The following is a 23,394-nucleotide window of genomic DNA, read 5'->3' as shown; positions in this document are numbered from 1 at the left end:
TCTTAAAAATTCACAACAGACTAATTAAACAGCAAATTCAGTCTAAGGCACTCGAAAATGTGGAAAAAAATATTAAAAAGCCTCTACTGACATGGCAATTTCTTAAAACTGCACCTACACGTTTTGATAGCACTTGACTTCATCAGGGTAACCAGATGTAGCCGCAGTTTTAAGGAACACCCGGGTCAATGAAAGCTTTTTATTATTATTTTCCACATTTTTTGAGTGCCTTTGACTGATTTTGATGTTTATTCTGATGAATCCCTTGCACAAAGAGCACCGACACATTATATAAGCAACTTGGTTTGATTTAGGATTTTTATACACAGCCTATTAGTATTAAAATGAACTATAATAGGCTGCTTTTGGTGCTTCGGAACTTTTCATTGGTCAATTTTTTCTCTCAAGAATTAGTTCAAGATTCAGAATAAAAGTTAGGCTACTTGTAAAATGTTTTTTTGTTTAACAACAGTAGGTCAATAGTGAAAGTTGACTTCACTAATGTCATATTGTGCGTTTTCTTAACCTTCGATCCACAATTTATGATGACGTAGCAGTCAAAATAGGTCAACTGAGAATATAGTGGCAAAAATTCTGGACCAATGGCAAATTCTGGACCCTTTGTCGGTGGGGGGGTTATATATGTCACGAAAATAAATCCACTCCTACAAAACCGGTCTTCACAGCTAAAGATGGAGACAAGATCTTGCACAAGAATGACACAAAAAAAACTGTTTTCCACATGGTCGTTTATTGTTGTATGACAGAAGATTCTTTAGTCAGGACAACTGTGCGTAAAGATTCAGATTGGAAATAAACTCCTTCAGGTGTTGCCCCAAACACTCCAAGCAGAGGGAAGTTACATTGCGAACGTTTCTGGTTTAGTAACACACACACACACACACTCATACACTCACGCATACAGGACATGAAGACCCACACACTCGATCACGGCCAGCTGTGAAATCTACAGGACTTTAGAGTCGGGAACTCTGGAAGTTTGAGTCTAGCGTCTGCCGTGTGTTTGTGGAGTGCTGGAGTCACGCTGAGAGGAAGGTGAGCGCCGTGTCTCTCTCCTCCACCAGCTCGGCAGCCGTGGCGTCCATCTTTCCACGGGAGAAATCGTTGATGGAGAGGCCGTCAACCACCTTCCAGCTCTTGTTCTGTTATAGGAGACACACAGATGCGTTTTTCAAGATGAGAAAAAAGTATAATGGAGACATCGATTAGATTAACCCTTGTGTGCTGTCGGGGATGTTTTCATCCACTCTGGGGGGATTTCGAGTCTTGATTTGGCCACACATTTCTCTCGGTTTTAGCAAAGGAAATGATTTTGGGTGACAACTCTTATTTTGAGACATATTTTGGGAAAATGCTTATAATATTTCTGAATTAAATATTAAAATGGGACTTCTAAACCAATGTAATGTGTTTTCTCTTGCAGTTTATAAAGTGGTGTGCAAAAAAAAAATTAAAATAAAAAAATTAACTATTAACCTACTGTTGTTAAACAAAAAATATAATGTAATGTGAGGGGGCAGGTGAGACACTCAAAAAATCACGTGTGTTGGGTAAGCAACGTCTATAAGTCAAGTAAAACAATTAATTGCAAACTATAAAATATCATGATTTGATTGTGTAATGACCACCACCCTCCCTATCCTTAAGTCACCACTAGAGGGCAACGCCTATAAATTGCTCAGTAATTTGGGTTTAGTAGCTTCCCATCCAGCACCTTATAATCAGCATTGGCCGGTGTGTAACAGGTGTTTGTTGTCTTACGCTAAAAATAAATATGAGCAGCATACTCCAGCAGCTAAACGAATGAGAACAATTTAGCTCCCCCTTTATGGCAAAGCGGAACGAGGTTTGTTTGTTTGTTTAATTGTTTGCTGGTACTTTAAAGGGTCACGAAACACCAAAACATTTTTTGAGCTGTTGACAGTCGTATATGTGTCTCACACTGCTAAAAACACTATTAGGACACCTATATTTCACTAAAAAGTGTAAATTGGTTGTTTTTGCATTATTTCAAGTAAATTCGTACTTCCTGTTTGAAACGAATTTTTGAAGCTGCATCACGGTCATGACATAATAGCGTGTATTCCAGCGTGCAGACTGGGTGTCTGTGCCAGAGTGTTTCTTATTATGTCTTACAGTGTGATGCATTAATGCATGAGTAAACTTTGGTTCAAACCAATCAGCGCGCTCTATTGTGCAACTTCATTAATATTCATTACTATCACCGTGTTTACACAACAGAGACGCCACGTTGTGTTGGCAAAACAAGCGTGAAGTGTTGCTTTTATAGTTTGCTGCCGTTAAGTTTCGTTTTCATTTTCTCTCTGTGAGAGCTCAGCTTGAGTCACGTGTGGATTAACAGTGTACGCGACGCTCGACAACAATAACTTACGTGTCTAAGGAGGAACATTGTTTACCTGAGAGCTGTTCTCATCTGCAAACGCTGAGATCCGGATTCGCTTGTAGTCTTCTCTTAATAAAGACGCGGCTCTAGTTGCTGGTGATTGTCCTGTCTCTACAGATTTGGTAAGTGAACGACCAGCGCTCTTTGTTTATTCAGTTTGTTCGTATCGAACTAAGTTAACTATTGCACCGAGTGTAAACATGTTAGCACCACAACCAAACTTTAACCTCGTGTAGGGTTTTTACCGCATTTTGTGACCGGAATAACACACGCGGCTTTCTGACACTACCTGCCGTGTGCATCTAAGTTTCCGGGAAATGCTGAGGGTTTTTTTTCTCTCATTCGCCGTGCGGTATCAAACATTGCATGAAAAATACACACTTAAAGCAGTTCCTCTAATCAAATATCTCGTTTGTCGCGAGAGGCATGAATGAATTCCCTGAATGAAAGAGCCAAACTGCTGTTAAAGTCCACCATTTAATAATTTGGCAAATAATTCGACTACAGATGTCCATGTAGGTTAAACACCATCACTTTCTACCGTGTGTTTATTTTGACTCTGAAACTCGCGCGTGAACAAATAGACACTCCCACACCATCCCACTTTTCTTCCTCCGACACTCCCCCCTAAACAGAGCTGGACACGCCCACTTTTCTGACTTTTTCCAAAGTAGAGGTGTGAAAACACCCTGCTGAAACGAGGGGGTTTCATGGCCCTTTAATGTTGTTTATCGAATTGTGCACTGTGTTTGAATGGTGCACTGTGTTTGTATTGTGAATGTCTGTGTATATTATGCTTTACGTTCTTGTGATCGTTTACACTGTGTTTTTTTTCCGGTTTGTGTAGTTTTACGGTGTTCTTGTCAACTCGGTGACAAGTGAAGCATTGCAGTGTTTCATACTGTTCAAATAAATCACCCTGCAAGCATCAGTGAGAACTCTCTGCCGCCTTCTTTGATGCCATGGGGCTGCTACAGATTGTATGGTTTTAATTGGGTGTTTTATGAGATTATTCAATTTTTTGTAATTATTTTGTGTTTAAATTAAGAATTTTGCGAGACTTTTTCTTGATTTTGTGTTGGATTCAGCAATTAAAAAAATATTATATTTAAAAAATATACCAAACAAACAAACATGCTTGCATAACTGGAATTATAGGGTAATACAAGTCACATACTCAATGCTTTTGGACTCAACCATAACAATAACAGCTAAAATAATTGCATTGTTTAATTTCTAGAATTGTTTTTACAGTTGATGAATGATAATGCTATTGGCAACCAATCAGAATCCAGCTAGCTTTAAAGCGACAGGGCTCTTATAATGTTATGCATCAGAGCAGATGCTAATGTTGATTGTTTGTGATGTGAAAGGGCCTTAAAGCGAGTAAAACCAACCTTGATCTTTACAGGGAAGGAGTACATGAGGTCATCAGGAACTCCATAGGAATTGCCAGAAGAGTAGATCCCCATAGACACCCATTCACCCTGTTCAGAGAGACATTGAGGTAATTATTTAGCATTAATATATTCTGTGTTCATAACAAACTCTACACTCAACTTTCCACTAGGACATCTAGACAGTCGATGGATCTGTAAATGGTTCATGGGGCAAACTCACATCTGGAGTGCCGAACCAGATGTCCCTCATGTGGTCACAGATGGCTTTGGCAGCAGACATTGCGCTTGAGAGTTTTCTGGCCTTGATGACGGCTGCACCTCTCTGCTGCACTGTCTGATCAAGGACAAATTGAAGAAAGAAAGGAAATTAGACAACAAAATTACAATGTAAGATACAGGAGGTCAAGAATATATTCATTAGATCACAAGGATCCCTATAGAGATGGCTGGATTTTACCTGTAAAATAATAATAAAAAAGAAATAATAATTAAATATATTGTTTTCTTAAATGATAAAATAATTACATAAATAAAAAAAAACTAAGTGAAAAATGAAAAAAATATAATAAAAATATAATGAAATAAAAAAATTTATAAAAATAAAAAATAAATAAATATAAAATAAAATGTATAAAAACAAAAAAATTAAATATATAAAAACAAAAAATAAATAAAAATGAAAAAAGTAAAAATATAATAAAATAAAATAAATAAATATGAAATAAACATAAAAATAAAATAAATATAATATATAAAAATAAATAAATTAAAATAAAATAAATAAATGAGATAAAACAATATATAAAAAAATAAAAATAAACATTGCAGGGCTCCCCAATTAGGCCAAATTTATGTGATTATATATCAATATGTGTGACTATTTTTATTGATATACAAGTTAATGCATGAATCAAAGTTCACATTTTTACTAATATTTATATAAAAGTTTTATTTTTACTAAATACAATATAAGAAAAACAAGATGAAATTTGATTTTACATTACAAGAGCATTTATTATTTTTTAATTGCAGCTTTTATTTTATAATAAACATTATTAGCATTATTAACGCTTTCCTTAAATTGTCATGATATTTTATCTGAATTCTTTATTATTATTATTATTAATACTACTACTAAATTTAATAAACTCATATTCATAGCAGAAAATATTCTGAGGGCCGTCAATTTTACGCGAAAATAATCAAAAATGACTCATAACATCTTTAAAAAATGTTGGCGGTGAAAAAAAAAAAAAAAAAAGTTAAGGCTATTTGCTCAGCATTTATTAAAACAAATAATTTCATTAGGTCTCACACACAAATCATGCGTGCAAAAAAATATTGAGACCTTTTTGAAAAGTGCATACAAACACAAAATAATCCAGACATGCATCTGTGAATGAGACTCATATCGATATCGTCCTTTCCAACAGGACCTCTAAAATATTGCATTATTCCATCCTAACATAAGCAGAATTTATTAGACAGCAAATGAGAAATTTCCTTTTTTTATATTAGCATCTCATCTGGCATTGGACTTACAGAGATAAAGTCCCCCTTCAGCCAGCTTTCGTCATTCACAGCATCAAAAGCGGCGATCTCCTTCCCATTACGGGTCACGATAGCATGGTGCACATCCGGGTACTGAGTAGAGGAGTGATTCCCCCAGATAGTCACGTTCTTTACACTGTCAGAGGGCACACCGACACGCATCGCCACCTACAGGCACAGAGCAAAAACTGCATATGAGAGAGAAGCCTGTACATTTCATAATGTACCACAACAAAAGCTAAAGGGAGAGCTACAACTCCTCTAATACCACAAACGACAATCATATGCAATGTCAAAGTCAATCTGATGGTCTACAATCTAGTCCATTACTAGAAAAGGTTGCTCAAGAACAGTGGTTTCCAAACGTTTATCAACAGGGCCCTTATTTCAACACTCAAAATCCTAAATCAACCCCTAAAACAATGCAAATGAATATGCAATTCGCTAAAGCTCCGTCTAAACTTTCACATTTGTCTAAGCCAGTCTGTGGTCTGAATAAAAACGGCAGACAGTCAGAATGAAAATGTAGTTTCATTTACACAACACAAATCAAATGCTGCGACTGCTTAACATGTTTACAATTTACATATATTATTACTGTACATGAATATGCTATTAATTATCGTAAAAAATGTCATCTTAACCTTGCGGTATTTGGTTTATCACCAAATTGGCTTTACTTCATACTAGAGCAGTGTTTCTCAACCATGTTCACCAACACTGCATGTTTTGGATGCCCTTTTTGTCATTCACACCAGTTACAGCTCTTTTAGTCCCTGCTAATGAGCCGGTCCTCCAGGAACGTGGTTGAGACACACTGTACTAGACTGAGTTTGGTGCCCGTTAATTAATCTTTGGTGACCCCTAATTGAGGTAATGACCGCCGGGTTGGGAACCACTGCTCTAGATGTTATCTAGATGTGGGACATTGAGAGAAAAGCTTTGGTTACCTGCAACTCTGGAAAGCAAAAAGACTGAGTTAGAGCACATCATTAAAGCAGAACGAACACTGAAGGTGAATGAGGAAGGCGGTGGTTTCGGACCTGAGAGCGAGCCCTGTTGTGGTCCAGACGGGTCAGGCAGGAGAAGTTCTCCTTAGGAATGGAGGGAGCGGATTTGGAGGCAATCAAGCAGTTGGTGTTGGCTGGGTTCCCGACAACTAGCACCTATTTAAAAAAAGAAAAGATAAAGCAAACAGTTTTTACAAATATATAATGCATTCATATACAGAAACAAAGTGATGTTAAAAAGAACAGGAAAATGGTTAAATATTTCCCTATCAATATCACATTTTTCTTCTGGAGAAAAGCCTTTAACTTTGGCTGGAATATTTATTTGAGATCGTAATATTAAGAATTTTCTTTGTTTTGATTGGCTACAGAGCTTGCCTAATCACCCTAACTTGCATAGTTACCCTAATTAACCTAGTTGAACCTTTAAATGTCACTTTAAGCTGAATACTATTATCTTGAAAAATATCTAGTCAAACTTTATGTACTGTTATCATGGCAAAGATAAAAAATCTTAGAAAATTTAAATAATAGTTAAATCAATTAACTTTTTTTTTACTTATTAAAATAAAGGTTATATGTTAAATCACATTTCACAGGAGGGTTAAAATGGTCTTTAACTTTATATAATCTTGCTTTATTACAGATTTTTACTTTGACAAACTCAAACAATAATCACCCAACAAAGATTCTTTAAATTATTACACTCATAATATTTGCTAATTAATAACCACCTCATGTGGAACTCTGAATCTGCTTCTCATTTCAGTGTCTGCTACTGTCCACCAGAGGTCGCATTTTAAGTCATGGATTTGTTATAAGAGCCTTCATGACTGAATGAAATGCATGATTTTCCATGAAGGCAACCCAGGGTGCTGAAATATAATTGGCTAAACTGACATTGGGCAGATTAAAAGAACCAAGACAAAGACAGATGTTCTGGCACATAACGCACAAAGCAGAATATGAGACTTCAGCAATGTTTTTCAGATAAACAAAAATGTTGACTTAGCAGGTTTTCTAAATATCTGCAAACATGTTATATTTTTTATGCTTTAGAAGTGTCAGCACCTTTAAATACAGCTGTTCAGGTTATATGCTAAAAATTCCCCCCAATCCCCACCAATAACATAAAATTCCCAATATTGTTTAGTGAAATTACAGATTAACAAGAGATTGATTCATTCAATTAGAAAATCATTTTTTTTTTTAAAAACAAATGTTATATTATTGGTTACTACACAGTAACCCAAAGAGCACAAGTTTCATCATTTGTTTTTTTATGCTTACCTTGACGGTCTTCTTGGCATACTTCTCCAGTGCTTCACCTTGGGTTTTAAAAATGGCCACGTTGGCCTTCAGCAGGTCCTTCCTCTCCATGCCCTCTTTTCTGGGCATAGAGCCCACCAAGATGGCAGCATCAAGATCCTTGAAGCCCACCTCAACCTTATCAGTGGGAATCACCTCTGTGGAAGAGGAAGGCACACAATGAACGTGTGAATGAGGACCATAAGTCTAGGACCAGGAAGTCTTGATTAGCATATCAAGTAGAGATCATCTTCCATCAGAATGTTTTGTAAAGGTCTTTCTGTTATATTTTAAACTTAATTTTTGATTCATTACATGCATTGCTAAAAAATTAACTTGGACAACTTTATTTAGATTTTTTTAAAACTCTTAGCTTGCAAATAGTTGCATCTCAGCCAAATATTATCTTATCACAACAAACCAAACACCAGTGGAACCTTATTTATTCAGTTTTAGATGTATAGGTCTTATTTTTTTAAATTAAATTTCTTAAACTAACTGTTTTGTGGTTCAGGTTCAAAAACAGATTATATGCACTTTATATTGTCAATATTCTCCCGTTTATATAGGCCTATTAGTGTGTGTGTGTGTGAACCGTTGCGTGCAATGTTTGTATGATTACAGCCACTTCCGAAATCGGGAGTCTCTGACATTGTTATCTTGGGGGCTGAAAAGTTTGGAAACCCCTGCTCTAAATGACAACATGATTATTTAATATCTCGAAGAAATGTCACGCAGAACAAAACAAACATTACATTTCAATCAAATACATAAATATCAATCATAAATCCAGATAAACCTAATTGCTCATGCAATTAAAGTGACAGTTCACCCAAAAATGAACATTTCTAAACATTTATAAATGTCTTTCTTCTGCTGCCCAAAAACAAAAGATATTTTGAAGAACGTTTGGGGAAAAAAAAACACCTATTGTCATTCATTGTAGAAAAATAAATAAATAAATAAATAAATACAATAAAGTCAATGGCTGTTTTTTTTCTCCAGTATATCATCATTTGTGCTCATCAGAACAAAGAGACCGGAGCACGTGTCAAAGCCAGTTCCTGGAGAGCCGCAGCTCTGCACAGTTTAGTTCCAACCCTAATTAAACACACCTGATCAAACTAATCGAGTCCGTCAGGCTTGTTTGATACCCACAGACAGGAGTGTTGAAGCTGGGTTAAAACTAAACACTGCAGGGCTCCGACCCTCCAGGAATAGACTTCCACAGCCCTGCAGTGGAGGATGAGTAAATGGCAGAAATTTCCTTTTTGGGTGAACTATCCTTTTAAGAAATGCAATCGACCGAAATAATGAACTCGCATAACCTGCTCATGCAAACAGGTACAGCATTGCGAAACGCTGCCACATTAACACTTGCACCCACGTCTATTCTCCCTCAGGATCATGTGCTGACACGGATTATCTCCTGACACTTTCATCTCATCATCGCCGACCATAAATCATTTATCTGCGCTGTGTGTGTGTTTTCTAAAGCGACAAATTTCATTGATAATCCTCAGCGTAAGTGCTAGTACAGAGATATTAATCAGTGGACTTCAACCAAAGCTCAACTTCAGTGATGCAAGATGTTCTTTGGACTCCTCCTGCATTGTTGTAGCACCATCACGTTTCTCATTGGATCATGACTAGTTCATGTTACGAGCCAATACGGGCAGCCGGAGAGGGTTACTCCTCCCTGCTCCACAAGTACAGCCTAACACAGACTGCTTTCTGTCAGATCTGTTCTGCACAGTCATGCTAGCTCTTCTGCATTTTAATACAGTCCAGATGTGGGCTAGAAATAAATCAAGCCCAAGTTCAAATAGGTAGTCTTAAGCGTCATTTAAGTGTACATCCAGTTCAACATTATTAAATAAGCCAAGATACTGCAGACTAAAACACAGTTTCTTCAAGCATCTGTCAATTTGACATTTACATTTGTGTTTTCTTTTGGCTATTCATAGTGTTTTTTTCACCCAGGCGAAAACCGAACATCCCAAATGCTCTTGAAAGTTTTTTTGAATTATAATACATACTTTACAGTTTTTTTTAATGAGTTCTTTCTCCTGGAAGTCATAAATCTCCACATTAGCAGCTCTTACATACAACTTTACAGTTTTATTCATATCAATATATTCTGAGGTTTTTTTTTTTTTTTTACAGAGAAATGTGTTGATATATAATTTGCCAGATTATATACTAAATCTTGCAGTTTGTAGTGCTCTCAATTATGGTGGAAAAAAGGGACAGAATGAATTTTAAATTATAGTAATAAAAAAATCTGGGTGCTTTCACATCTGTGGTACGGTTCATTTGGTCCTAAAGGCAGTCATGTGACAAAATCCACATCACTCATTGGCTAGATGTTGTTGAACGTATTTTCTAAACTGCTTTTCGATTAGTCAGAATTAACGTGCAGGAAAATGTCAATGAAACTCCCGCAAATATACAAACCGGCAGACACTAAATGTCGCTTTTTACTATGGAGGGACGACTGCGCTGGCTGATTGTATCCCTGCTCATAGTATACTATATAGTTTGTATAAATGACTTTAGACAAACTATACATTTCAAGAATGAAGCGCAGCTGCAAAACAATGTTTTAATGCATCGCAAACGGTGAAGGCGTTAGGAGGAGGCATGAATTAATTAAACTGCGACATGGTCATCTCTCGGAAATATTACCAACGATACATCAGGTAATGTTTTCCCTCTCTCTTGCAGTCAACAAATATTTTACCTCCACACCCCATAAGATGAGACAGCGCATCAGACTACGGCAGCTGGATTAGACAAAAAAGGTGCAGTACTTTTTGCGGTTTTAGTTTGGATCATATTCTCACTACAAACAAACCGCTCCTCTTCAAGAAGGTCTTGGTGCGCTTTTTTGGTCCACTTTTGGTGCGCACTTGAATGCAAATGTTACATTCACACCTGCCCAAACAAACCGCACTGAGAGGGAAAATGAACTCTTGTGCGATTCAAATGAACTAAATAATTCAGGTGTGAAAACACCCATAAGACGTGACCGAATTTTAAATTATAATGAAAATAGGGATATGGCGTGAATTTTGAACTGGTGAAAAAAGGATTAGAAAAAAAAAGAGATTTGAAATTATAGTGGAATAGAAAGGAAAATGACACAAATTTGAAATATTAATTTATTCATTCAGCTTAGTCCCTTTATTCATCAGGAGTTGCCACAGCGGGATGAACCGCCAACTTATCCAGCGTATGTTTTACGCAGCAGATGCCCTTCCAGCTGCAACCCATCACTGGGAAACATTCATACACACTCATTCACACACATAAGCTCAAATTTAATGAAGTAGTGCTTATTTGCACATTTACATTAGTGTTGTTTTTATCTGGCTGTTTACAGTGTTTTCTGAATTATGGTGGAATAAACAGGGATATGACACGAATTTAATTATGAATGAAAAAAGTGATTTGACACGACAAACTTTAAATTATGGTGTAATAAAAAGGATATGGCACAAATTTTAAACATGACATCATCCAATGTTTGATTTTTGTGCTAGAAAATGTATGCAAATTATCTCAAATCAAATGAAAGTGCTCATTTGCTATTTTAAATTTAATCTGGCTTTTTGCAGTGTATTCTGAATTACGGTGGAATAAAAAGTAAGATATTGAACAGATTTTAAATTATGGTGGAGTAAAAATAGATATGACACTAATTTTAGAAAATACATCATCCAATATTTGATTCTGTGCTAGAAAATGTATGCAAATTAGCTCAAATAAAACAGTACTCATTTGCATATTTGAAAAAAAAAATGCATAAAAGCTAGAATACTTTCAAATAGTTCCAATTCTTAATGTAATAAACCAACCAGGGAAGAATGATGATTAATATTAGTTAACTGTGTTTTTTTGTTACCCTACAGTATCTGGCCATAAATGGAGAGCAGTAGCTAATTCCTCACCTCTCAGAAGAGGAAGAGCACAATCCTGCAGCTCCATGACGACTCCATCCAGCACCGGCAGCATGGGAGTGATATCCAGGAGCACCAAGATGATTGGCTGAGTGAGGAGGCAGACAGAGACATGCATGTAATGCAATCAGCCACAGCGCAGCACATTCGGAATGTATAAACAACAGGCATGCAATTTTAATTAGCCGAGCAGTACACTCCACATGACTTATTTTGCATTTCAGGCTAAACATATTATAATTATGCAGCAAGTCATGAAGTTTTCCCATTTGGTTAGCAAGAAGTTTGTATTCTTTTAAATAGGATCATGAATATGAATTTAATACATTAACAGGTACAAATAAGAATGTGGTTTCATTTCCATATTTATATCAATTCAATTCCATCAAACCCATTTTATTTTTAATCTCACAAAGGTTATTTGTGATCTTCAAGCAGCCATTTGCATTTAATTTTGTTTCCATATACATCGCTTTTATAATTTTACAAGATTTAGCAACTCACAAGCCTGTATCTATAAACACATCCAGTTATATTACAGATATCATTTAAAGTAACTTAATATCCATCATGACTGCATCTCGTAATAGACTAAAGATTAGACCATGTTACATTGCATTTATATATATTTTAGCAATTAAATACAAGCAATTTTAGCAACTATACATATAAGATTTAGCAATTCACAACCATTTCTCTCTAAAAACATTGTTGTAACTTAACTAAAATAACTCATTCTTCATGAATGCACCTTGCAATAGACTAAAGATTAGACTATGTAATGCTGCATCTATGCATTTTATAAATGCATAAACTTTTTTTTTGTTTAAATAAACCTTTACAATTTAAACCACTTCAATATTGTCTATTAATAAAATTTTCGCTCTCCAGAGAAAACCACTCAACAATGCTCCAAACTTACCTTGCTTAAAAAGGTTTTCAACACAAAATAAGTTCCTCACAGTGATACAAGTATTACAGCCTAACAAAATTGGGGTAAAGTTGGTTTATATTTCACATATTCAGACTTTCTACTTGATAATGTAATTTTTGCCACTGTGTGGATTAATACAAAATGTGTGTGTGTGTGTGGGGGGGGGGGGGGGGGTTGGTTTGGGAATGAGGTGTCTGAATAATAACACTGTTGAGAAACGGGTATTGTGTACTGGGGTGTTAGTAACTACTATGAAGCATGTTTTGGGCCGCCGCTGCGATCAGACGATCAGATCCTATACAAATGTTGGCGACCCAGGGGTTTCATAGACCATACAAAAATGCTGATGAGGGGGATGGTTAAAATTACAGGAGTTTTTTCTGGGAGAAATAATTAAATGGGAGGGTGGCGGGAGATGGATCTGAAATACGGGCGACTCCCGAAAAAAACGGGAGTGTTGGCAGGTATGCTCCCACATACACTCTGCACTCTGACTACTTCAATATTGTTGATAAGCCATGGTGGACATTTCTTTCTGTCTCGCTCTGAACGCTCTCGACCGTCATCGGTTCAATCAGCGCGGATAAGCATCGTGCTAAGGAGGGATTCGGGAAAAAAATGAAATCGCTGCACGAATCATATGCGAGTCGCTGGGATAATTAGGTAAAAATAAATGCATATTATAAGACCACGAAAAGTGTTTTTTGACAGATTAACATGTTGTTGGAGACCCTTAAATCCAAAACATGAACCTTTTAAATGTATAATATGGGCTCATTAAGACATTTTAAGACCCCACAGGCACCCTGTAAACAATAATCACTGTTCAAATATGAACGAATGTGAGACTATAAAACCAACTTTTCTTCAATCCTAACAAAATGTTTGATGGATTGTTTACGACCAATATTTAGAGATCCATGATGTTTCTGCAATCAAAAATAACTCATATTTGCCTGTTTCTAATTATCAGTTGATGGCAATCTCAAAATAACAACAAAGTGATACATGCATACACACAGTAAGCTAAATATAGTGCAGGAACAGTGACTGCGCGACTTTTATTCTGAGCAGACTCGCATCACAGTGAGACGCATATTTTAATCACACATGCTTAGTTACATAACACTGATGCATGATTTAAAATCCAGTTTGCTCCACTTGCGGGTTTATTTCCCCCTTCAATGTCCTGTTATGCAATAAGACAGGGGGGGGTCTCAGACAGTCTCACCTGGTCCTTGCCGAACACATCTCCTTTAGCGATGCTGTAGAGCAGAGAATAGGCGATCTGTCCGGCGGCGCCAGTCACCAAAACACGGATCGGTTCGGCCTGCAAAAAAACAACACACACAGTCAATGCCGTGAACAGCGTGACCTATTTATCACTACAAAGGCCTAGTGTCCGAAATGAGTACTTATATCAAAGATTATATCATAAAATTCAGATTTGAGCGTTTATTTATGACGCTTTCTGCGAAATTCCTCAATGAATGAATGAAAGGGTGATGCAACTGATGCTCAGCTCGACGACACGCACTGTAACGATGGAGACGTCATTATGTGCGCGAACTTCGACGTAAATTTCCGTCCTTAAGTATTCACAAGACAAAATAGCGCAAATGGGTGCAAAATATGGCATCCCATAGTTACAATCACATTTACACGGAAAAGGTCGTTTTTAAAACACTTCAAAAACATTTCTTAAAAAGAATCCCTTTGATTTAACATTACGTGGCTGCTAAACAAACATTTCACATCCATTTCAATTCCCAAATCTCACCCAAAAGTGTTTCAATTAAACAATCCGCTCACGTTGTGCATAAGCATCTCCCAGCATGAATTACGCTAAAACATTGTGCTGGACTAAAATGGAGGGCTGAGAGTCTCACCATGATTCGGGTCTGATTGTGCAGGTTGAGATGTGCGCCAAAGATGTGCTGCTCTGCCACTCAGACCGAACGGAGGGTCACCTCTATTCTTGTATGGAAATGTCATACGCTTTCACTGACACGAAAATGCTGCACACTGGGATATGTAGTTGATTTCGCCGCTCTCTGCATACACCCAGCGAACTAAAAGAACTTCATTTCCCATGACCACCCTCTCTGTAGGCATCCCACTTTACACGCCCACTGCACTGCCATATAAGGAACAAAAACCTTTAAAAAAACGAATAAAGGTCGACTTCGGAAACTTTTACCGAGTATATAATGACAGATTTGAAGACTTGATTAGTTTATGAATTCAAATATATTAACTATATATGTTTAAATCACCTGTAATATCTCATTTAAACTGATTAACTTTAAAGTTATGTCGTTTGAATGAACAAATAAGCATCTATTGTAAACACTTTCAACGTCATCCTGACGACATCAAACTGTGTAGCCTCTAAACAAATCCTCATATATTTTGGAAAATATATATACACTAAAAAACGTGTTAAATATTGGTCGTATGTTCAAGACACAATAATAATAAAAATATACATATTTACTAAATATACTAATTGTATTAGCTGGGTCACAGAATATACTCTAAGCTGTACATTAATACTACTAATAACAATATATCCTGCTCAAGTGTTGATATCATGTTGGATCAACCTTCAGATGACATTAACAGGACAAATACAGCAGTAAGAGGCCGCTGCAGAGTCTTGCGGCCTATTTTAGCGCAACTTGCTCTGGAGCACAACAAGATTTTGTGTACGTTTTCAAATCATGCTGGATAGCACAACTATCATGTTTTGCTTGTGCATCTGTTATAGAAATCAGCAGATGTTAAATATAATTTTGAAATAGATTTTGCAAACCATATTAACAGACAGCATTTAGCATAATAGATCAACTAAAAGTGAAAATATGCCTGATATTTATTTATTAAGATGTAGACGATTACATTCAATACAACATTTGAATCCTTGTTGTAAACAAACAAGTAATAATGTAAATAATGTTCAGTTTCTTGCATAAATGGCTGTTTCACTTCAGTGTATCATCAGGAATTAAATGAGTTATGGCTGTATGTGTTTACTTGACTCGCAAGCACCAGTAACTACTGACTTTAATCAAGAAGGAGCAGTTTCAGATAAAACCCTTCTTTAATCTTCTACTGCAGAAAGTCAACAACATCGTGAATGGCTTGAGGGTGAATAAATGAAGATCAAATGTTCATTTGTGAGGAAACTATCCCATTAAAATTCACAACAGAAGCATTTTCACTCCTACTACTACTATAAATAAACAATTACCAAGCGTAAAGACACTTAGTTTTTATAAAACAAGCTCATTCATGTTGGATTTAGTGTGAAAATTCCTAATTTAGCTCTACTTCTGTTAGCACAGAGTAGCATAAACTCTCAATTGTGTGATACCAAACAATTTTAGAGACATAATTTCACTTTGCAAGTATTTAAGGGATAAATCACCCCAAAATAAAAATGTATTCACCCTCAAGTGTTTCCAAACCACCTTAATAAGTTTCTTTCTTCTTTTGAACACAAATTAAGATATTTAAAAAAATATTAGAACCATTGATTTCAGTAGTTTATTTTTCATATTAAAGAAGTCAATGGTTACAGGTTTCTAAAATGTTTGTGTTCAACAACAACAACAAAAATAATTACTCATTATTTTACACAACCTTTAGTTGTCGCAAACATGTTTGAGTGTTTTTTCCTGTTGAACACAAAAGAAGATATTTTGAAAAATGTTAGAAACCTGTAACTATAGACTTCCATAGTATTTTTTCTATGACAGTCAGTGTTTTAGTCAGTTACAGGTTTCAACATTTGTTGTGTTCAAACATGTTTTCTTTTCGGTTGAACACAAAAGAAGATATTTTAATAAATGTTAGAAACCTGTAACCATTGATTCCATTGTTTTCTTTTTTCTTACTAAGTGTAACGGAGGCCAGCTAGTAAGTGCTGTGCAGGTAAACCTCACTCCTCTGACCTCTAAAGGTGCGCTAGAGGCCATGGTCTTTAGCCTCCTTGTTAGAGCCACTGACTCCCATGCTGAAGGTCACCAGTTCGATCCCAGCTCGGAGTGGGTTGGGTGGTGTAGGACCGGCGGGTTACATAAGGAAGTCAATAAGGAAGTCAATGGTTACAGGTTTAAAAATTATTGTGTTCGATAACAACAACCCTCAGTTGTAGCAAACATGTTTGAGTGTGGTTTTTCTGTTGAACACAAAAGAAGATATTTTGAAAAATGTTAGAAACCTGTAACCATTGACTTCCATAGTACTTTTTTCTACTATGAAAGTCAATGGTTACAGGTTTTTAAACCCACTGACTTACATTCTAACCCACTATCTTACATACATAGTAAAAAAATACTAAGTCAATGGTTACACATTTCTAACGTTTTGCAAAATATCTTCTTTTGTGTTCAACAGAAAAAAACATGTTTGAACAACAAACCTTTTGAAACATGTAACCATTGACTTTCATAGTAGGAAAAGATATCATGAAGGTCATAGGTTACAGGTTTCCAACATTTTTCAAAATATCTTCTTTTGTTTTCAACAGAATTTTCTCAAACTTCAGCTGTCGAAAACCTGCTTGGTGTGTTTTCTCTGTTGAACACAAAAGAAAATATTTAGAAAAATGTACCCATTGACTTATAAAGTATTTTTTTCTTACTATAAAAGTCAATGGTTACAGGTTTCTAGCATTTTTAAAATACCCAAACATAACACACAAACAGGTTTGCGACAACTGAAGGTTGAGTAAATGGTGAGAGATTTTTATTTTATGGGTGAACTATCCCTTTAATTCATGAACCACTGTCACTAATTTACAATGTCCTTTCTAGCTGAACAGGAACCATGGAGATCACGAGCATATCCTCAAAAAAGAGCAGCAAGGTCATTTTGATCATGTGCTTTCACTTCTGTAGTCCTCTTTGTTGTGTTTTTAACCCTTTTTGACACATTAAAGTGACAGTTCACCCCAAAAATGTACATTTCTTCACCATTTCTCACTTAAGTGGTTCTAAACATGTCTCAATTTCTTTACTATTGAACACAAAACAAGATATTTTGAAGAATGTTGGAAAAAAGCAGCCATTTATTTATTTATCAGGACCCCTATTAGCCACAACCAAGGAAGTGGCTATTCTTCCTGGGGTCCATCGAAGACAAAACAAAATTACATTAATACATAATAACAAGACCAATAAAATGTACCCACTGTACCCAAAGTACATCCATAGTAGGGACTAAAAATACAATGGAAATCAATGGCTGTTTTTTTCTATGATATTACTCAGAATATCTTCCTTTGTGTTCAACAGAAGAAATGAGCTCAAACAGGTTTGCAACAACAGGAAGATGAGTAAATGATGACAGAGTTTTCATATTTGGGTGAACTTTAATTTCTACGGCCCTAAAATAGAAAAATAAAAAAACCTGAAAAACAGAATCTTTGTTAAATTCACTACATTTTAGCTAATAACTAAGTAGAATAGTTGCTTTAAAGTCATCACAGATGTTTCTGAAGTAAACATTAGATAGATTTTTACATTATTGTTAGTAATATTTTAAGATTTACTCAACTGAATCAACTTAGATTTACTTGATTAACGTATGTTAAAATGCATCACCTATCATACATTAATCTTTTAAGGATTGTCTGTGTATTCATCTCTCTTCTATTCATTGTTGTCGTACTGCATTGCATTATATGTTTTACCCCTCATTAAATATATAGAGCTCAGATTGTAAAACTTACCGTTTAAATATTATCTTCATTTTCTTTTCGGTTTAGTCCCTTTATAACCTGGGGTCGCCACAGCGGAATGAACCGCCAATTTATCTAGTATGTTTTACACAGCGGATGCCCTTCCAGCTGCAACCCATCACAGGGAAACATTCATACACACTCGTTCACACACATTCACTACGGACAATTTAGCCTACCCAATTCATCTGTACCGCATGTCTTTGGACTGTGGGGGAAACCGGAGCACCCGAAGGAAATCCACGCGAACACGGGGAGAACATGCAAACTCCACACAGAAATGCCAACTGGCTCAAACTAGAGACCTTCTTGCTGTGAGGCGACAGTGCTAACCACCATGTCCTTACAGAAGTACATTACAGGAATTAATTTTGTATCCCAGTAGGATTTATCATATGTACCTGCAGGAAATTGAGATTTCTGTTTGCATTCGTGCAGGACAAACTATGTTCATGAAGAACTTCTCAGATTTACTTCACAGGATTTTTAACAGTCCAAAACATTTAATATCTGTCTTTAGCTTAAGCTTTTGAACAACAGGCTATTATTGATTAACTATTAAAGGACACTCAGAATTAGATCATTGTCAACCCTGGATTGTGATGCTAAATCAATCTATACCAAAAAAAATTATAACACTGGACATAGTTGAACACTCGCATGTAAGAAAATGGACAAGACTATAATGTGCTTTAAAGTGATTCACACGTGTTTTCTGTTTATTTATGGTTGTGAATTGCATTATAGGATGTTGATCTCTGCTTAGTTGACTTTTGATATTGCAAATTTAACTCTAATGTATAACAAAGTGACTTTTATTGACTGTTTTAGTAGTTTGAAATAATATAATGTATAATAAAAAGATAAATAAGTCAGTATACAGAAATATACAACACAAACCCAGACCAATATTTCACTTTAAACTATTAAAAAAGTTCATTAAAGTCACTTTTCTGAACTTTTCAAGGTTAAAAGTTGTTAGAAGAAAGATCAAGGTCCCATAATGCAAAGAAAAAGCATAAATAAACAGGGAAAAATCAAAACACAAATCACAAAATACGAAAAACTGATAGTTTAAGAATATTTTTTACACAATGTATAGTTGAGAAATGTCCACTCTAATAAAAAGCCTGACAACTAGACTTCTACAGTGTCAACTCTGGCTGAATTTTGTCCATTAGGAAAATTCATAATTACACTAACCCAAGATTGAAAAATTACCCTGGATTAACCATTTCAGGTGTGAAAATCCTCTAAAAAACTTGGCTCTTCTATTCTCTTTTCTCCTTCAGGCTAAATGAGCCTTTTACAATCCAAAAGAGTCTCTCTCTGCATTTCTCTGTGTGTTTAAAGCTCAGAGCTGCTCACAGTACAGTGCTAAAGAAAGACTGATGCAGACATTTGCTCCTGTTCGGCACTTCAGGCAACTTAACATTACATAATGCCTGTGAAAGGGTGTGTGTGTGTCCATATGGAGATCCAGACCGGAGCGAGAGCTATCCATGGTGCTGGACTCTGCTTGCCAAAGCCCCGTGAATTAATCATCAATGAGGTCTCTGCCCTCCTGCCGTACTAAGTTTTCAAGACGTGCATTATGAATGAGACAAATGTTTCTGAATACACTACAGCTGGTTTCTAAGAGGTCCACAATGGTTTATATTTGGTTCACCACACTGGAGGAAAATGCTGGGTTAACACAATTTTGGGATAAAATATGGACAAAACCAACCTCTGGGTTAAATGTTTGTAATTTATATTTGTGATCCAAAACTTGAATTGCACTGGTAGCATATTTTTGTTTTTAGCAATAGCTAACAATGCATTTATATAGGTCAAAAATATCCATGTTTCTTTTATACCAAAATTATTAGTGTGTTAAGTACATTTCCCTACTGCAAATATACTAAAACTCAGTTTTTGGTTAGTAATGTACATTGTTTGGAACTTAATTTGAACACTTTAAACTAAAGGCCATTTTCTCAGTGTTTTTATAGGTTAGAACCCTCAGATTCGATGATATCTCAGCCAAAAATTGTCATATCCTAACAAAGGAAAGCTTTCAGGTAATGCATAAATCTCAATATCCAAATATCAACAATAATGACTGGCTTTGTGGTTCAGATTCACATTAGCTATATCTGACCAATCATAACCCAACATTTTTTTGGTGTGCAGTATCCAAAACTAGCATGAGAGCCCTAAATATGTCTGATTAATGCCTGTTCAAATTGGTTTAATTGTATTAATGACCAGTCAGAACCAAATATAGACCACCCAATGACCAATATAGACCCTGTTTGATAGCCTATATGATTCGACCAGCCAATGACCACATTCCATAACACAACAACCATTTTGCAAGCAACAAATCACTTGTTTTATTAAGCATATGACAAAATGTGAATGCTAAGACAAAATCCTCAGATATGTTGACCAAACAGGTACAAAAAAATAACTATTAAAATTTTTGGGGTAAAATAGGGACAAAACCAAACTCTGGGTTAAATGTTTGTTATTTAAATTTGTGATGCAACATTTGCACTAGTAGCCTGTTTTTGTTTTTAGCAATAGCTAAAAATGTGTGACATTAGTCAAAATTATCCATTTTTCTTTTATACCAAAAATCATTAGTATATTAAGTACATTTCCCACTGTAAATACACCAAAAAATTAACTTTTTGGTTAGTAATTTACATTGTTTAGAACTTAAGTTGGAGTTTTGATATGTTATAACCCTCAGATTCGATGATATCTCAGCCAAATATTGTCATATCCTATCAAAGGTAAGCTTTCAGATAATGCATAAATCTCAATATCCAAATATCAACACTAATGACTGGCTTTGAGGTCCAGGTTAGCTACATTTGACCAAATAACCCAAAAAAATTTTGTGTGCAGTTATCTAAAACCAGCCTGAGAGCCCTAAATTTGTCAGATTAACGCCGGTCTAAATTGGTTTGTCAGATTAATGACCAGACTAAACCCATTCTAGACCACCCAATGACCAATATAAACCCTGGTTGATATCCTGCATTATTCGACCAGCTAATGACCACATTCCAAAGCACAACAACCGTTTTGCAATCACTTGTTTTATGGCGAAATGTGGACGCTAGGATGAAATCCTGAGATATTTTGATGCAAACAGTTACAAAAAAATGACTAATAATAATTCTGGGGTAAAATATAGGCAAAACCAACATCTGAGTTAAATGTTTGTTATTTAAATTTGTAATCCAAAACTCGAATTGCACTGGTAGCATTTTTTGTTTTTGTTTTTAGCAATAGCTAAAATGCACAATACCGGTCAAAATATCCACTTTTCTTTTATATCAAAAATCATAAGTGTATTATCTAAGTTTTCCTCTCAAAACTCTTTTTTTTTGGTTTGTAATGTACATTGTTTGGAACTTAGTTTGGACACTTTAAACTAAAGGTGATTTTCTCAGTGTTTTGATATGTTTGAACCCTTAGATGATTTTTACATGTATTTTACCCAAATATTGTCATATCCAGACAAAGGAAAGCTTTCAGATAATGCAGAAATCTCAATATCCATAAATCAACACTAATGACTGGCTTTGTGGTTTAGGTTAGCTATATTTGACCAAATATAACCCAACATTTTGTTGGTGTGCAGTATCTAAAACTGGCCTGAGAGCCCTAAATTTGTCCGATTAACGCCTGTCCAAATTGGTTTGTCAGATTAATGACCAGACTGAACCAATTCTAGACCACCCAATGACCAATATAAACCCTGGTTGATAGCCCGACCAGCTAATGACCACATTCCAAAACACAACAACCATTTTGCAAGCAAGAAATCCCTTGTTTGATCAAGCATATGGTGAAATGTGCACGCTTGGGTAAAATCCTCAGATATTTTGACGCAAACAAAATAAATACCGCGTACGTTCGTACTGCATTTTATGCTGCATTTACGCCTCCGTTGTCAAGGAGAGGCGTCTTACCTGCGCCGAAGCCGTGCGCACCACCAAGTACATAGCCGACAGCAGGGTCAACATTTTCAAGCAGTGTGTCCCTCGAAGTGTCCGACGGAGTGTGTTTCCCCCCTCGAATGCAGTGTTTTGGGACGCGCTCAGACGCAGAGAGGTGCGCGCGGTAACCCGAGCTCCGGAGACGCGCAAGAGCCGCTTAATTTCCTCGTTTCACCGTCAGCCGTTCACACCTAATGAGCTTTAGGAGACATAAATAGCTCGACATCGAGTAATCTTTCCGCCATTTCTGATCACAAGGCTAAATAAATGAATGAGCTATTGCGGGATGCGAAATTTGGGGGGTGACGTCAGTGTGGGATTGATGCTGCAACGCCGAGCTGAGAGGATAAAACATCCCTCATAGAGCTTCAGGTTTCCACATTTCCACGAGCACACAAAGACAAGTGGTTTAATAGCCTATTCTATTAACGCAGTGAGCAAGACATTTCATTGAGGCTCATTGCTTTTATTTATTTATTGACTGACTGATTGGTTGATTGAATGCTATCGGATAGCCAAGGCCTTCCCGACTTTGCGGTACATTTTAAAGTCCCCATCATTTCTTAAAGGGATAGTTCACCCAATTCACAACATTGAGGAATGTTGATAATGGTAACCAAACGGTCGTCTCACCATTGACATTCATTAGATAAAAAGTAGGGGTTCAATGATTAATACGACATGACTGCGAGAGCAAATGATGAAAAAATGTCTGTAATACAGACAATATTAAAGTCAGTGTGAAATCAGAATTGAGAGGTTTTTTTAACCACATTGTTATTCTTTATGAGTAAACAAATAATCTGTGCAAGTCAACTCACTGATAAAAACATGCTAATGTTCAATCAAGTTTTGGCCATTTGCTTCAGCATTTGGATTGGCGGTGCTTCACTGTTGACGTCAGTCAGTTCAGCCAAAATATTCTTAACCACACCCCTCTTATTAGGCTGCATCAGAAATCACCTGCTATACTCGAGTATGTACTACATTTGAATTTACTACAAGACTGTAAAAAGTACGTTAAATATGAATCTGAATAGTAAAATTGGATTTCAAATTT

General features: G+C 36.0%; 1 protein-coding gene and 1 long non-coding RNA gene across 7 annotated transcripts; one reads left to right on the top strand and one right to left on the bottom strand.

The window, feature by feature from the left end:
- Positions 1-729: 729 nt before the first annotated feature.
- mdh1aa (malate dehydrogenase 1Aa, NAD (soluble)) lies at positions 730-22,711 on the bottom strand. Of its 6 annotated transcripts, none has more exons than NM_001316925.1 (9): positions 14,480-14,596; positions 13,822-13,920; positions 11,648-11,744; positions 7,677-7,852; positions 6,420-6,542; positions 5,368-5,544; positions 4,046-4,159; positions 3,823-3,912; positions 730-1,163 (listed from the first exon to the last, which is right to left on the bottom strand). In NM_001316925.1, exons 1-9 carry the CDS (start codon positions 14,480-14,482, stop codon positions 978-980), a joined length of 1,065 nt encoding a protein of 354 aa, NP_001303854.1. In that variant the 5' UTR covers positions 14,483-14,596; the 3' UTR covers positions 730-977. The 6 variants fall into 5 exon arrangements, 5 of the variants coding, with proteins under 5 accessions (NP_001296452.1, NP_001303854.1, NP_956241.2 ...); NM_001309523.2 differs by lacking the exon at positions 14,480-14,596 and adding an exon at positions 22,308-22,711; XR_015475599.1 differs by having other exon boundaries at positions 733-1,898; positions 3,188-3,912; positions 14,480-14,543.
- Positions 3,825-12,511, top strand: LOC147837515 (uncharacterized). Its single transcript, XR_015477015.1, has 2 exons — positions 3,825-3,932; positions 11,609-12,511. It is a non-coding gene; the product is annotated as an uncharacterized LOC147837515 (long non-coding RNA).
- Positions 22,712-23,394: the final 683 nt, after the last annotated feature.

This window comes from Danio rerio, chromosome 1 (assembly GCF_052040795.2).
Source record: "Danio rerio strain M-AB ecotype USA chromosome 1, GRCz13ab, whole genome shotgun sequence".
Lineage (NCBI taxonomy): Eukaryota > Metazoa > Chordata > Actinopteri > Cypriniformes > Danionidae > Danio > Danio rerio.
The sequence above is the reverse complement of the archived record's forward strand: the minus strand, read 5'-3'. Positions and strand labels throughout refer to the sequence as shown.